The sequence below is a fragment of the Uloborus diversus genome, chromosome 3 (genome assembly GCF_026930045.1).
Source record: "Uloborus diversus isolate 005 chromosome 3, Udiv.v.3.1, whole genome shotgun sequence".
In the NCBI taxonomy this organism is placed as follows: domain Eukaryota; kingdom Metazoa; phylum Arthropoda; class Arachnida; order Araneae; family Uloboridae; genus Uloborus; species Uloborus diversus.
The window spans coordinates 184,998,846-185,015,585 of record NC_072733.1 but is presented as its reverse complement, the minus strand read 5'-3'; the positions used below and the strand labels follow the sequence as shown (position 1 = coordinate 185,015,585).

The window sequence follows — 16,740 nt, the reverse complement described above, 5'->3', positions numbered from 1 at the left end:
CCTCAGTGTTAGGCCTAAAAGTAGAGCCTAAAAGCTAAACTCAAAAGCTAGGCCCTAGAGTTATGCCTTAGTGTTACGTTTTCTGTTAGCTCTAAGAGTTAAGCCTAAGTGTTAAGCCGAAAAAGCTGGGCCTAAAAGTAAAACCCTAAAAGTTAAGCCTTAAACTACGCCTAAGAGTTAGGATTAAGAGTTATGTTTAAGAGTTAGGTTTAAGAGTTAAGCCTCTGACATGCGCCTAAGTGTTAGGCCTAAAAGTAAAGCCTAAATGTTTGGCCTAAAAGCTAAGCCTAAAGATTAAGCCTAAAAGTTAGGCCTAAGTGTTAGGCTTAAAAGGATAGCCTAAAACTAAGCCTAAAATCAAGGCCAAAAAGCTAATCCTAAGAGTTAGGAATAAGTGTTAAGCCCAAAAAGCTAGGCCTAAAAGTAAAGCCTAAAAAGCTTGGCCTAAAAGTAAAGCCTAAAAGCTAAGCCTAAAAATTAAGCCTACATGCTAGGCCTTAGATTTAAGCCTAAGAGTTAATCCTAAGAGTTAATCCTAAGTGTTAGGCCTAAATATTAGGCCTAAAAAGCGAGGCCTAAAAGTATAGCCTTAAAGTTACATGGAGCATAAAATTTTTTTCTTATCTGTTGAGCCCTTAATATTTTGAAATTACATCCCTTCTCCCTCCCTCTTAAAATTTTTTTAAAGTGCAGTATGCGACCTGACCTCCTCATCCCACTTATTGAGAGACCACCCCTTGTCATTTTGCAAAACAGGAAGAAACACGTCCAAATACGTGTACTACGTACTTACACGCCCATATACGTAATCTCATGACATAACTAGAACTAAAATACCTGATGTAAATACATCAATTTAACTGATGCAATCGTATCAGTACCGCATTTTCTTTCGCCCCAAAATGCCTAGTTTTCAACACGGTAAGCCAAATGTGCTGCCTTTTTTCTCACACTATCTGTGGAAATACATCTGCAGGAATCATAAAGAATTCTACAGATATTTTAAAGATTCGAGGCTTTACCTTTATAAAAAGTGCACTTTTCATGCAGAAATCTGCAGTTTTTCTGCAGAAAATTTGCGATCTTTGACCACCCGCCACTTCACCCAGTCCCTTACCAGCCCTGGCAGACCGGGCGATAAATAGTTGTTATGTATGTAGTTTCTCTATATAATTTTTTTTTTAATGTATGGGAATGTGGGGCAAAGTGAAATGGTTGACTGAGTTTTTTCAAAATGAACAAATCGGAAATTTGTTTTGAAAATTACTGAACATAAGGAAAGAAAATTGTATTATAAAACTTGTGTTGAAACAGTACTTTTTATTTTTGACAGTAAATTTTAGCCTTCAAAAAAAAAAAAAAAAGTGCAAAATTTTTACTTGTTTTTTTCATGAGGCAAAGTGAAAAATAAAATATTTTTCCAATGAAATATTTTCTATTCGATTACAAAACGTAATTTTGATCAAAAGAATCAGTAAATAAATGGTTGAATGAATAAATGAAAAGATAATGAAACAATAAACGAATAATTAAATGAATAAGCCAATTAATATATGAAGAAAAATAAATGAGCAAGTAAAAGAAGGAAGAAGAAAATAAGTGAATGAATAAATAAATAAGTGAATTACTAAATGAAGGAATGTAAATGAAATAAATAATGAATGAAAATGTAAGTGATTTGTATTAAATGATTGAGTGAGTAAATGAAACAAACTATTTTACTTTGCCCCATCCACTTTGCCCCATATGTACTTGACTAATTGCACAATTTATTTAAAATTCAAATAAGCTTAATATTAACTAAATTAATACTGCATTGAATATTAGGAGGTTTCAAGTAATATTTAAATTGTCAATAACCAGAACTTGATCATTTTATAGTAAAAAAAAAATAATTTTTGACTTACAACAAAATATTACAATATGAGTATCAATTTTTTAAATTGCCTGCATTACCAATGCTTTAATCTTTGGCGGTATTTTTTTCCTGACTGGAATAGACTACATATGGTACTATATATTAAAATAATACCTGAAGCAAAGCTAGCTAAAAGCAAAGTAAATATTTCACCATTTCACTTTGCCCCGCTATATCACTTTGCCCCATGGTCTCATACCTTACACTGTAACAAATTTCGGAAACGTTTCTGGGTATATCGGAAATGTTTCCGAAATAATAAGAATCCTTCATCCAATAGCGAACTCCTCAATATTCAGAAAGCTTTTTGTTATTTCAAAAAATCTAGAAGCGGAAGTGAGGCGCAATGCTTCGAAACTTATTTTATCCTTCCAACACTGGCGCCAGTGAGTCGGAAATAACGAGAGCTTATTTTTTTCCTTTTCTATGGCTGCTGCAGTCAGCAACTGTTTAGCATTGGATTGCTTGTTGTTTCATGTCTAGAGAGTAGTAAATTGTGTCGAAACTAGTTTTACGCCTTTGCATTTCGGGCTGCCCTTGATTTTTTAGACGATGTACGCAGCTATTAAGTTAGTTAATAACGATTTGCTTCTTTACAATTGCCGGTTCGACCATGATTACATATATATTGTGTGTTCAAGCGTGAATAGTTTGAACACCCGTTTTTATACTTAATGAAACGAAACCCTTTGGATTACTTTTTCAGTTGTAATGGAGGTACTTAGATTTTCTTCCGCTCATGTTCATTTGTAAGTATTAATGAATATTTTAAAACATGTTATATACATTTATATTTTTGTTGATTTGCACTTGATGAGGCTCCAATTAATACTGTTTTTGGGTTTATCGAATTAATTTTAAGTTATCCTACATACCTATGTGCGCAGTGTACTATTTGTTGTAACCAATTGAAACTGATTAATTACGCAAAAGAAATTGGATTTATATTTGAAAAGCAATCACAGAAAAGTTATTTCGAAATACTTGGATATACATACATTGGTTCAAAAAAAAAAAAAAATCAATTGTTTAATTCATTAAAAATATGGTAATGCAAATGTTTTCTAGTATTGTAATATGCCTCACAAAAAATGTGCCAGTATTATTTATCTTTTTTTATTATAATTTACTAGCCTGCGTGCCCGGCGTTGCACGGGCTACTTAAAAAATAAAAGAGATGTCCAATTGATGTTTTTGTATTACTCTGACATCAGTTTCTAAAGCGCTAAGAAGTAAATAAATACGCGTAATGCAAGGTTTGTAAAACACCAGTAGAGCATATTTTTGTCAAAATTCTCTTTAACGTTAATCATAGTTATCAATGATACAAGTTATGAGTATTTTCAATAAGCACAAAAGATGAAAATATATGCATTATCAACTATAATTTCTGGTCACTTTAAACTGAATTAAATCTGATAGACTATATCTGAAATATTTATGTACAATTACGATCATCTTTTTACATAAAATGACACACACATTTTGATTGATTATGTGAAACTAAAGCACCAAGACTAAATAAATACCAATAAGCATTAATTAAATACCAAGTCATCAGATTCCAAGATAGCTTTAGTTAAAATCCTTAAAAACAATTTTTTTGTTCAACTCTGTTTCACTTAAAGAAATCCAAACAAACTTAATTTAACATGTTCTTTTAACGATACAAACTGTATTTCAAAAATAGAAACAGGAAAGAAAAAGAAAGTTATTGCAATTCGAAAACTCACCCATGTAACGGGAAAAAGTTCAACAAAATAAACATAATTAGTCGCACATCCTAATGCATCAAAATATGAGGCCGGTGAATGATAAACTTACACTACAATCAATAAACATAGCTAAAGAAACAACTTTTATATGAGGAACAGAGTTAAGAACGTTGAATGTAAAAAATAAAAAAAGGCTATATCCGAATAGAGCAACCAATTTTAAACTAATTTGAAATGAAATTCTGGATGGAAACGTTGTTTTAAGATTTGGACAGCAGCCAAAAAAATCTCTTTTAAAACAATTATTAGAATTTTATTTGCTCATTCGCAAAATGGCAACAGGAAAGAAATAAAAATTCCTGAATAACGTTATGTTAATTAACGTTTTAATTAATATCTCCGCTAATTAAAGTCGTACGATTACGAGATTGGTTCTATTGTTTTCTTTGGAAAATTTCGAATTGATCGGTATCTCGTTCGACTCTCGATTCGCAGCGGTTCTCGAGGAGATCGATCTTCAGACAGACAGACAGACAGACAGACAGACGGACGCGAACAGATTTTAATATTATAGTGGATATTCATTTATTTAAAAATATTTATACCATTTGAAAATGGCTCAGTTATCTATTAGTAAGCAACATAGTTATACAATTAATTCATGTGCTTATTCATTTTGTTAAATGTGGTGGACAATAAAAAATTCCTTGACATTAGTTGTTCGGTAAATAACATTTCCTTCGTGGATATACTAGTTTAATATAGGACAGTCAGGAGGAATGAGTCAGTGGCAAAAATGGAACAGCTGCATTTACAAGCCGAAATAAAAAGAAATATTATTTCATGTCATTGTTTTAAAAGTGATCATTTTTTAAATACTATGTTATTAATATACAATGTACATATAGGGAGAAGACGAGGGGCGTTCACCACGCAGACTGCCATTGACATTTTCAGGGATTGCTTTTTTTTGGGGGGGGGGGGTCGCTTTATAGCATTTTATGGGTTCACCATCACTCTTATGGTGTGGGGGGGGGGGAATCTCGTATATATGAAATGGAGTAATCATGCAATAGAATTCAATGTTTTAACAAATAAAATACATAATGCATTTTGCGCACATTGTAAAAATAAAATCAGTAACCTATTTTGATTAAGTATTTATATTTGTGATGAACTGGAAAAGGGCAAGAACAGAAGAATCAACCCGAATGGTTCCAACAGGAGGACTTGGTGTCATATTTAAATTCACCAATTTCTCTGTTGGCACTTTTCAGTACGCTTTGTTCGTCCTTGACGCGAAGGGAAGGTAAGTTCTGTCAAATTTTATCCGAAAATAAAAGCTATCAAGTTTGATACAAGATATGTTTTTAAGTTCTGCATTAAAAATGCAATATGTTGATAATTTTATCTTGAAAATATTGAGAGAAAAACTGAAGTTTAAGATTGTTTAACAAACAATCCCACTTTTGAGAAAGTACCCCCCCTTCCATCCCCTGACGATTTTGTGATTAGGAATGAAACTACTATATTATTTCATAAATTTACAAAAATTTATAACTGTGCATATGTTACGCTGTTAACCATGCTATTTGTCATTAGAAATTCAGAAAAAAAAAAATCCACGAATGATTCTAAAATTGCTTGTTTCATTGCTGTTAGATATGAAAGAACTGAAACTGATATGGTATGCAATACTATAGTAAAGAATTATATTTTAGAAAAAATCACGGAAAAAGGATTCTGAAATTCTCGGAAACGTTTTTGAAAATTGTTTGGAGAATTCCGAAGTACTCGGAAACGTTTTCGAAATTTTCATGAACCACAGCTGCACAGAATACTCAGAAACATTTCTGAAAATTACGGAAAGAGGATTCCGAAATACTCAGAAACGTTTCTGAAAAATACAGAAAGAGTATTCCAAAATACTCAGAAAAATTGAAAGAGGATTCCGAAATACTCAGACACGTTTCTGGACATTATAGAAAGAGAATTCCGAAATACTCAGAAACGTTTTTGAAAATTTCATGAACCGCAGCTGCACGATATACTCAGAAACGTTTCCGGATTTTTTTTACAGTGTATGATCACTTTTTTGTGTAGCCAGTTTTTGGTCTATAAGTATTTGATGTAGAAAACGAAAGTAAACTAAGACTTTTTCAAGAGATTAATGAGGCATGATATTTAAAATAAAATGAATCGGGAAAAAAATCACCTAAGGTATGACTAAAAAATACCACATCAGTCTTAAATGTTGAAGTATTCTTCCTGAGATCGAATGTGCTCGTTAGGGTGTCCCAAAAAAATGAAAGTCGTTTTTTTAAAACGCATACCCTCTTATTTTTTTTCCTTTTATATCAAAACCGTTGGAAAAAAAGTTTCATGCAATTTGAAGCACGGTAACCCGTGCCGACTTGCGCCTAAAGGCCTAAACGTGTAAATAGCACGTGTATTCATATAAGCAAGCGAATGCTGGCGACGCGATACTTTGCAAAGCTCAAAACAGCTGTAAATAGTGCACAGAAAACAAATGAAAACAGAAAAACATATGTTGGGGGGAGGGGGGCTTATCCGTAGTAATTTGCAAACCGTCAAACATGTCAGTACGAATACATTCCGGTCAGCGAGCGCAGTATAGTCCTTCCATAGGGAACGAAACATGGCAGTGGAACTGCAAAGTTTGAAAAAAGGGATATTTTTAATAGGAGTCGTAAAACAACAAACTACGGGCTTGAAACTTCCCTCTAACAGACAAGTTCTGTCGGTTTTGTTTTATAACATTCGAGAAGTAAATTTAACCATCAGTGAAAGTGCAAATATCGCTATTCGGGAATGCATCATCTTTTGGGAAAAGGCACGCGTTCCTACCAAATCGTTGCTAAATTGTGTGAATAAACTTAAAAACCTGTATCAAATCTAGAGAGACTTACAAAAAAATGCAGAGAAACTGCAAGAAGTATTCAGGCAGCGCCAACAAGAATTTTCAAGTAATTTAAACAATTTATTCAATATTGCACATGCTGATGCACTTCGGTTAATCAAAATAGAGGAAGATGGGACTGTTGCCTGCTTTGAGTGCTCAAAAATCAAAAGAAGATCGCTTATCTATAGTTATTTTATATGGATGTGACGGAACAACTCATTGCTGAGTCTAAACTGGATAATTCCACAGGAAAAGAACAAACAAAGGCTGTTTGAAAGGCAGTTTTAGATTGGAATCTCGAAGACAAAGTTAAAACTCTCTGTTGTTATACTACAGCTTCCAAAACAGGTCCTTTAAGTGGTTCTTGGGCAAAACAATTGATAGCGAAATGCTTTCCTTTGCTTGCCGCCATCACATATATGAACTGATCTATCTTACTTAAATACAGTGCTATGGAGGAGCTGCGGAGTTGTTCCGAACTGTACCCTAACTTGGAAAATTTACTTGACTTTTACCGTGCTGAACTTACTAATAATACGCTCAGGGATGACTATCAAGAGTTGACAGAACTGCCTATCATATTTTTAGGTGGAGATACAGAAAATGAATTTAAAATAAGACCACCGGGAGTCATGCACAAAGCTCGATGGATGGCTCGAGCGATTTACTCCCTAAAACTATTATATTTAGTTCACAACTAAAATTAGATACGAAGGAAAATGAAGCATTGTTTGATGTCTGCTTTTTTGTAGTGACAATATATGTGAAACCTTGGCTTCAATGCATTTTGACAGTCAAAGCACCCAAAAAAAGATTTGTGCTTTTTGATAAAAGTTTACGAAAATGTGGACCCAATTATCTCAAAAGCTGCTCTACAAAAATTCATCCAGCTTTTATGGTATGGTCAATAATATTTCATTCCTTTATGTGAAAAAGACTGTCTCAAAGCTTAGTGCAGTAAACGATGCAGCTGAAAGAGCGGTAAAAATGATGCAGAACTTTCATGATTTGCTAACAGCTGATGAGGAACATAAACAATCTGTTACGTTGTGTTCAAGAGCGAGGACATTCTATTCTGACTGCAAAAAGCAAACATTGAATTAAAAATATGTACAGTAATGTTTCTTTTAGTCTAATATTGTTGTAAATATCTGCTTTAAATAAATTGATGTCGCGTGTAGTAATGAATTATGCAGTTAGCAATTTTTCCACTGTAGTCGCCTTACAGGATTTTAGGTCCAACTTTGACCTCAAGTCGGCACGGGTTCCCGTTATTTAATTGCAATGGAACTTTTTTCTCATGTTTCTGAGGTGAAATGGAAAAAATTTGGAGGGTATGCGTATTCCATTTCACAAATTTTTTTTTCGTCATTATATCTTGGAACACCCTAGGCTCGTATTTCAAACAAATGAAAATATCAGGTTGGAGGAAATTGAAAATGTCATTATATAAAACCAAAGCACTCAAGTGGTTTTGGGAAAAAAAAAATAAAAATAAATAAATAAATAAAAAAAAAAGAAAACTCGGGTGGGGGGAGGGGGGAATTTCCACATTATTTTTATCAATACTTAAAACAAAAGATCTTGACATTGCAAAGAACGAGGAAGAGAGTGAAATTACTGACCCTTATCCCTTCATTTTACGTCAACAAAGGTAACCTAGAAGAGCGTTTTTGCAACTTTGATTTTGAAAGAACTCCAAGGGCAGTTCCCGAACCCTATTCCTTCCCCGATCGTCATCAGAAATAACCTACAATTACATACTTAGGTCGTCAATTCCGAAAAGTTTCAGTAAGAGAGCATCCTCACTTAAATCCCAGAGAAACAGAAAAACCCTACCTATATCAGCGAGAAACGTCCCATCCCTATCATTAATGATTGTCTAAAATTTCGTTTTCATGGCTTCAATTTAGAAATATTTCCGGTTATCTGCCCGAACCACCCCTTCCCTTAATACTCGACTAAGTTCGGATAAAATTTCTTCTTTGGGCTTCAATTTCGGAAAAAAATTCCGGGAGATCAAGCGTTCTTGAACCCCCTGATGACGCCATTGAACACCATCTACAATTGCATTTCTGGAATTTCGATTTTGCAAAATACCGAGGGAAGGTCCTCGAACTTTTCCTCCCACTGACATTACCAAAGGTCCTCTAAAAACTACGTTGTAAAAGCTAACTTCGAAAATTTTCCGGGAGAGCGTTCTCCTCCAGCCAGCATCGTTGAAGATCATCTTCAGGTTCCTTTTAAGGGCTTCAATGAATTTCGGGCCCCCTAAGATTCCTTCCCTTAACATCATTAAAATTCGACTTAAGTAACGTTTTTGGAGCTTCAATTTCGAAAAATTGCCATTTCCTTTAACATTACCAAAGATGATATACATTGGCTTTTTTAAGATTTCAATTTCGAACATTTTCCGGGGGTGGTGCCCTGAATCTTTCCTTCCACATCATCAAAGATCGTCTTAAACTACATTGTTAGAGCTTCAATTTCGAGCAATTTCTGATGGAGAACCCTTAACATCTTCGCCCCGACAAAATCAGCGGTAACAATTCTATTTTTAAAAATTTTTAATTTCGAAAAATGGACGGGGGAGCGTCTCTGAACCATAACCCGTTAACATTACTAAAGATAGTCTAAAATGCATTTTAAAGACTACAATTTCGAAAAATTCTCAGGGGAGAAACTCCTGTACCCCGCTAATTCTAAGTGAATAATATGTTAACAATTACGTTTATGTTTCTAATACTCAGATCTAATAATAATTCCTTGACTTTCTCTACAAATTTGCTACACCCATCTAATTTTTTGACTTCGTGACTGCCCTGGAAACCCTTCTCCGGTGGTTATTTAAATCCTAGGCTCCCTGGTATAGTGGTATCCCCATTACGAAATCTCTGCGCACACCTATGCTTCTGGGCTATTCCACGAGAAATCAGACATTTTGTCCCGCATGTGACAGCATATATATTTCATTAATAGTAATAATTCAAAAAGGTAATGAACAAAATTTTGTTGTATAGGAGTTCACAAACTTACGTGTATGACTTCTTTTAGTAAAACGTTTTGTTCAGTACGTTTCAAAAGCCCTATTTTTAGTGAAATATATTAGATGTCACTTGCTGGCCAAAATGACTGTTTTTCCATGAAATGGCCCTTCTATTACTGACTATTCGGGAAAAAATGAAAAAAAAAAAAAATGCTTCTAACTTTCTTCGCTGATAAGTGAATAAGTTAATAAAAGAGAAAATATATCTCTCTATGCTGATATCCTGATCTGCATATGTTTTGAATACATTTAAGAAATGTTGGAAGCAAAATTTTTTAATGATAGTCATCTATATCCGATTTTCAGCTAACATAAATATCACCTTTTTTATTCAAAACTAGTGGCACATGCACGGCTTTGCCCGTAGTAGAAAATTAAAAGGTCATTTGGTTTGCCTGTATATTTACAAATAATGGATGATGAATTTCTCGCCAATTTGCTATGTTAATTTGCTCGCCCTTGTTATGATAATTTGCTCGTCCACGTTATGGTAATTTACTCGTTTATGTTATGATAATTTGCTCGGTAAAATATTCTAAAAATTGTAATAGAAAAAGAACAAAATCGATTTTTCGAAACATCGCATCGAGGTGCAGCCCCCCGTGCTACAAACTAAATTGTGTGCCAAATTTCATGAAAATCGGCCGAACGGTTTAGGCGCTATGCGCGTCGCAGAGATCCAGACAGACTTTCAGCTTTATTATTAGTAAAGAAAAGATAACATATATAACATACTGATCTGCATATGTATGTTATTTCAAGTATAAGGTTAAGTAAGAAACATGTAAGTTTTTTTTTAGACTTATCGGTTTATTCAATGTCAAATCAACAAGGCACTCAACCTGACCATCTTAGACATCTTATCTGACAATTTTCTGCATTGATTTGCCATAAATTTTCGCATTTTTAAAGGATATATTAGAAGCAAAATACTTACCACTTATTGGGCACTGATACTCAGGAACGCAGTCATTATATTGATTTCTGAAGTAGCCTGGTTTACAATCACATCCAGGATTGCAGTATGTTTGGGAACATTCACCATAACTCCAACAATCATTGCAAGTATTTACACATTGCACGTAATGTTCATTAATTGGGCATGATTTTGCTGAAAATGTTTTTAAAAAAGCTATAAATTATTCTATGCATTAAAGTTTATTAAAAATATACAAGATAAATTGATGATACAAAGTAATTCCGCTACATCCTAATAATAGGGAAACCAATAATTAATTGCTTAAAAAACTAATAACTTAGAAATGATACTAAAAAAATGTCAAATGAGAGATAGAGTTGTTTCATGGTGTGAGTTTTTGGTGAAATTAACAAATCTCGGCAAACTTTTATGCTAAAGTGTTTTGAAATTGACAGTATTCTGAAGAAAGGGTTTTCAGATTGGAAACTTTTATCACCGAGAATTTAGAGCTTGTCTTACCAAAAGTTTCGAAGGACATATGAGGCAGTGAGAAGCAATGGGATGTAAGTGGTAAAATTAAAAATTTGGAGATAACCAGTATAAATGGTAGGTGAACCTCTCCTCTGTCTTGGGGCAAGATATAGCACTAGTAGCCCTGATGGGTGCTGCTGTACAGCATGATTTAGAAAAAAGAATCAATGAAAGCCTACCTAGGATGTTATGTTTAAACGCGTTTTACTCAAAACGTGAAATTGTCCACTTATATCTCTTTGCTTCGCACTGGCAGTGAGAAGCAAAGGAATGTAAGTGCCAAAATTAAAGAGATAATCAGTAGCGAAGAATAGCTCAAGTAGTAGGAGAACCTCTCCTCTGTTTTTGGGCAAGAGATGGTAATATATAGTAGCCCTGGTAGGTGTTGCTATACATCATGTTTTAGAAAAGAAATTTAACGAAAGCCTACCTAGGATCTGAACTTTAAACGCGTTTCGCTCAAAAAACTTTATTAAGTCCACTTACATAACTTTGCTTCTCACTGCCTCATATTTTCAATTGAACATGGTACCCATGAGTGAGAGGATGGAAATAACAATGTTGAGCAAGTAAAAGTGGTAATAAAGTGCACAACAGTGATGTATGACAAAAGCGGTCAATAACGTTATTCAAAATGTACTGAAATAAAGCTTTGCTTTAATTGAGAGTATCAATATGGCTTTGCAAGAATGATTGGAATTGATGTTTAATATTGCATATCAATACAGACTGTTATGACACACACCTTGGGACCAGGGGTTTTGCGTACATAGGGTTCGGCGTTGTAAAGAACATTTCACAAATTTTTGAAAATAACATTAAGAATATATCAATATATTTACACCCTAGAATAAGTTTTTAGTACAAGGAATGATAAAGTTCAAATTATGCAATTTAATATATATATTGTCATTCACAAACAATAATGTTTGATAAACAGAAGAAATAGCATTATTGCGCACTTTTGCTAGCTTCATTATTTGAATATCAGCTGCTGCATTTTTCAAGAACAATCTGGTACATTTATATGTCAATAGTAATTAGCATTTATAAAAGCTTTGAATGAAGATGGGATGATGAAAAACTGTTCCAAAATTAAATTTGCAAAAGAATTGTTACGTTTGAAGGCAAAATAAAGTACTTTTTTTTTAATCTGAAAACCTTATTGTGTACTTATGAAAAGTTGTGCGTTTTTTACAGGTCGGTTTTGTGAAGGTATTCTACTGCACATGTAATTTGTTAATAAATACAGTAAACTCTCGATTATTGACGGTCAGATTATCCGCGGGTCTTTTCACATTATTATTTTTTTTTTAACTTATGATTGTGTTACTGTTCGCTTTTAGATTTTGCTGCTTTTTAGTTTTTTTTTTTTTTTTTTTTTTGAAGCAGATTTTACGTTTGTAAGTATATATGGTTGAGTTTCTTTCTTTTTTTTCTGCAAAATAAGCTGCCATTTTTTCAAAAATGTTTCATATTTCCGTTGGACATTATATATACAGATCCATTTTTGTTTCGTTTGCAGTGAGCTAAAAGTAAAAGAAATTACAAAATTTAAAGCACTTTAGTGGTATCTTTCGCATGTAAAGCATTATTTTTCAATTTCTTTTGATTTTGTGTTTTTTTCTTTTTACAGAAGTGTCCTCTGAAAATGAAATTAAAACTTCCGGTTTAATAAAATTTAGGTAGAAAAAAGATTGTTTGAAAATATTTTCAGTACATAATTTTCCAGTTTTCTGATGTAAAACGTATTATTTCGGTTTCTCTGAAAATCGGGAGGTACGTCATGCCATTTTTTCTCCCAAGGTCTGAACCGTGAAGAAATAAAAATTGCCGTGGAAATCCGGTGACGCTGTGGGCAAATGTGTACTACTGTATCTCTTCTACACTCATCTATCACTTTAGCTCGTAGCTTTTAGTTTTGAGGGCGTAGTAAATACAGTCTGGACTTGGCTCCTTCCGATTTCCATCTTTTTGTTCTTATGAAAATCTGACTCTGAGTGCAAAAGTTAAGTTCAGACTAGCATAGAGAGTTAGGTTATGAGACCAAACGACTGCTTTCTATGACGAAAGTTTGGAAAATTGACTCTTACAAATGTCTCATTTAGAGTGGTGACTGAGTAAAAAAGCAGCTGAATGATACATCGAAATATACCAAATGAAACAGTTGTTATTTTCACTGTAGCTTTCATTTCGCGGCCAATGAGATCTTGGCAGAAAATAGCTCTTGTACTGAAAGACAACCTTTTCCTTTTTATTTAAAAGTAGTCTTGATAAGTACTTACAATAAATTATATTACCTATTTTATTGCAAAGCCCAAGAGGAATGCATTGTCCTAGATCATTTCTATGGTATCCTGCTATGCAGTCGCAACCTTTTTTACAATCTTGGAAGTAGCATCGCCCTCGTAATTTGCAATCATTGCATGGATTTACACAGTCTACAATTTCCTCGTTTGGTCCACAAGAGGCTAGAAACAGAGAGAAAAAAAAGTGTTTATGTTTTCATATTTTTCATTCAAGAGGTGTTCATTTTTTTTTTTCCAAATTCTACAGCTTAATTTTAAATCTTAATCATCTCAAAATATTCTGGAGATCACAATTAATTAGGTTTTCTTTCAAAATACTTGAATTGTTATAGTGACTGGCAAACTTTTCAGTAAGTTTTTCAGTAAGTTTTCAGTCTGCGCTCATGCACAAACAGGTTTTGTTTCAACAACATTATAGTATACCATTTACGACAACAATTCCCTTGGTCATGGAATCGAAAGAGTTCTGTCTGCATTCAGGTATCATACGAATCAAGTTTTTTTTTTCCTCTACAAATCAAGCACACTTTGTTGAGGCAGTTGCACCTCAACCATGGAGTAGCAATGGTCTGTTCAATTGCGAGTATTTTGATTTAGTAGGTAGTGTTACTAGTTTTGGTCTTAGTTGGAGCGTTTAAGAAAGCGAATTTTATTTCAAAGGCCTTTGTATATCCAATGAACGTAGGGTTTATACTGACTTAGCATTAGCCTGAAAAATGGGGGCTCAAGTTTTTTCGTGCTTTCTGCTACATTTCAATGTCTATTTCTACCAAAAATTACCCCAGATAGAATTGAAGGAAGTAATATTCTTTTAAAACGTGATCCAAATTAGAAGTTGGCAACCTATGACCCGCGGGCTGCATCAGACCCACACTGTGCATCTACCTGCCCCGTTTGAAAAAACAGAAAATAGCTCAATTATAAAATGAAACAAAACGAGCTGATGTGTGCATCACATGACTTCCTTTTACTCAAATTTTATGTCATTTCTCCATTATTGGCAATTTTAATGTCATTCAATAGTTTACTCTCTAAATATCACCAACAGTGGCCAAATCGAGACCAGATTTTCAAAAAAAATCGCCAAAGTTTTCGCCAAGTTGGCGACCAAAAGACTGGCGATATATCGCCAAGTGTCGCCAAATTATAACACCACTTGAGTTGACATTGAAATTACCCAGATTAAAAATGAAAAAAAAAAAAAAATCACCATATTTGCCGCCAAGTTGGCGACAAAACTTGGTGACTAAACGACTGGCGATATATCACCAAGTGTCCGCCAAATTAAAGCACCACTTGAGTTTACATCGAAATTAACAATGATTTCTCCCCAAAAAGGGGCAAAAGACCTCTTTAGAAACACCCGATTGCAATCAAAAGAGGAGGTGCACTACTAGATCCCACTAGGAGTCTACGTACCAAATTTCAACTTTCTAGGACATACCGTTCTTGAGTTATGCGACATACATACGCACATACAGACGTCACGAGAAAACTCGTTGTAATTAACTCGGGAATCGTCAAAATGGATATTTCGCGTATCTATACGTTCTTAGACACTTATCCACGTGTGGTCGATTCGAAAAATAAACTCAATATTCATTCGGGGGTGAGCAAAATAGAAATTAAGGCCGATTTTGGAATGAAAATTTTTTCGCGAATACAATACTTCCTTTTTTGTAAAAGGAAGTAATAAAGAAGATTTGAACTCATCAGTGAATAATAGTGTTTTAATAGTTTAATAAACTAACTGTAAATTGCTTTCAACACTACAAGTGTAAGTAGAATGACTACGAAGACAATTCAGCGAATACGCCACTGTCTATGAGTCACAATTTTGGGAGTCAGAATCACCGAACTAGAAGAGCATTCACTTTATCAGCAAACAATAAATAAAATTTAGTATATGAAACATGTATTCACTTAAAGGGCAATCGTAAGGATCTATGCAGCGCCCATCTGGTCCTCTAACAAAGCCTGGTTTGCAAGAACATCCTCTTCTGCAACGTTGTGTACAGAAAACTTCTTGATAGTTAGTACAATTGGTGGGACATGATGATCCACAGTCACTGTAAACTTCATTTTCATTGCACAGAGCTGAAACAGAAGAAACAATAAATTTTAACCTTAAATTGAAGAAAGTAAAATATTTTTTGCTTAAAACGTTTAGAAACGAGCTAATGTGTGCATCACATGACTTCTTTTTACTCCAATTTAATAATAATAGTGCCTCGGAGTAAGCAAAGAAACACTTTAAATGTTTTCATCCCAAGTTTGTTGCGAATCGAAGCAAGGAAAACTTTTTATACAGATAAATTTCCCCAATGTTGGGAGTTTTAATGTGATTCAATGGTTAACTCTCAAAATATGCGGCAAATTGAAACCAGATTAAAAAAAAAAGAAACGCCAAATTTGTCGCAAAGTTGGCGACAAAACTTGGCGACCAAAAGCTTGGCGATATATAGCCAAGTGTTAACCAAATTATAACAGCACTTGAGTTTGCATTGAAATTAGCAATGAATTTACCCCGAACAAGGTGTAAAAGACCCCTTTGGAACATCTGAATGCAACCAAAAAGGAAGGTGCACAACTAGATCGCACTAGGAGTCTACGTACCAGAATTTCAACGTTCTAGGACATACCGTTTTTGAGTTATGCGAGATATATACGCACATACACACATAACCACATACGCACATACATATATAAATTCGGACGTCACGAGAAAACACGTTGTAATTAACTCGGAGATCGTCAAAATGGATACTTAGGTTGTCTTTATGTTCCAAGGCATATATCCAAGTGTGATCGTGTTGAAAAAACTCAATATTCATTCAGGGGCGAGCAAAATGGAAATTAAGGCCGATTTTTGAGTAAAAATTTTTCGCGAATACAATACTTTCATTTTTGTAAAAGGAAGTAAAAAAGAAATACTTATTTTCATTGCAATCTATCAATAATTTATTCCTTTTTAACTTTCAACCTTTATCACTAATAAAGGAAAGGAAGCACGTGAGAACACGACACGGGACAGATGTGAACACGGTATGTTGCATAATTTGCAAAACTTTTAGAACAATGAACCTTTTTGTGTTTCTGTGGTGACAACTTCTTTGTTTTAGCAGGTGTTGTATATAATTTCATCATTGTCTTCTTCACCTAAAACCACATTTTAAACCAACTAATAAGCTAAACTTAATTATTGCAAATCATTGTATGAACATTCAGGTAAATTTATAACAATGTTTAATTTTTTTTAAATTGGATTAAGGATTCCTTATTTTTGCAAGATAATACTATGGTGAACAATTCCATGAAACTAGGAACATCACAGTAAAAAAAAAAAAAAAAAAAAAACTTCATTATATCAGTAATTTTT

At 33.8% G+C, this 16,740-nt stretch overlaps 1 protein-coding gene across 1 annotated transcript in view; it reads right to left on the bottom strand.

Moving 5' to 3' along the window:
* LOC129219085 (SCO-spondin-like) overlaps nt 1–16,740 on the bottom strand; it is a 47,226-nt gene that overhangs the window by 16,488 nt on the left and 13,998 nt on the right. Inside the window, exons 3-5 of the mRNA XM_054853404.1 lie at nt 15,285–15,458; nt 13,353–13,523; nt 10,540–10,713 (exon numbers count right to left, since the gene is read on the bottom strand). Of these exons, the coding sequence (XP_054709379.1) occupies nt 10,540–10,713; nt 13,353–13,523; nt 15,285–15,458 (519 nt within the window). The remainder of the gene's footprint in view (nt 1–10,539; nt 10,714–13,352; nt 13,524–15,284; nt 15,459–16,740) is intronic.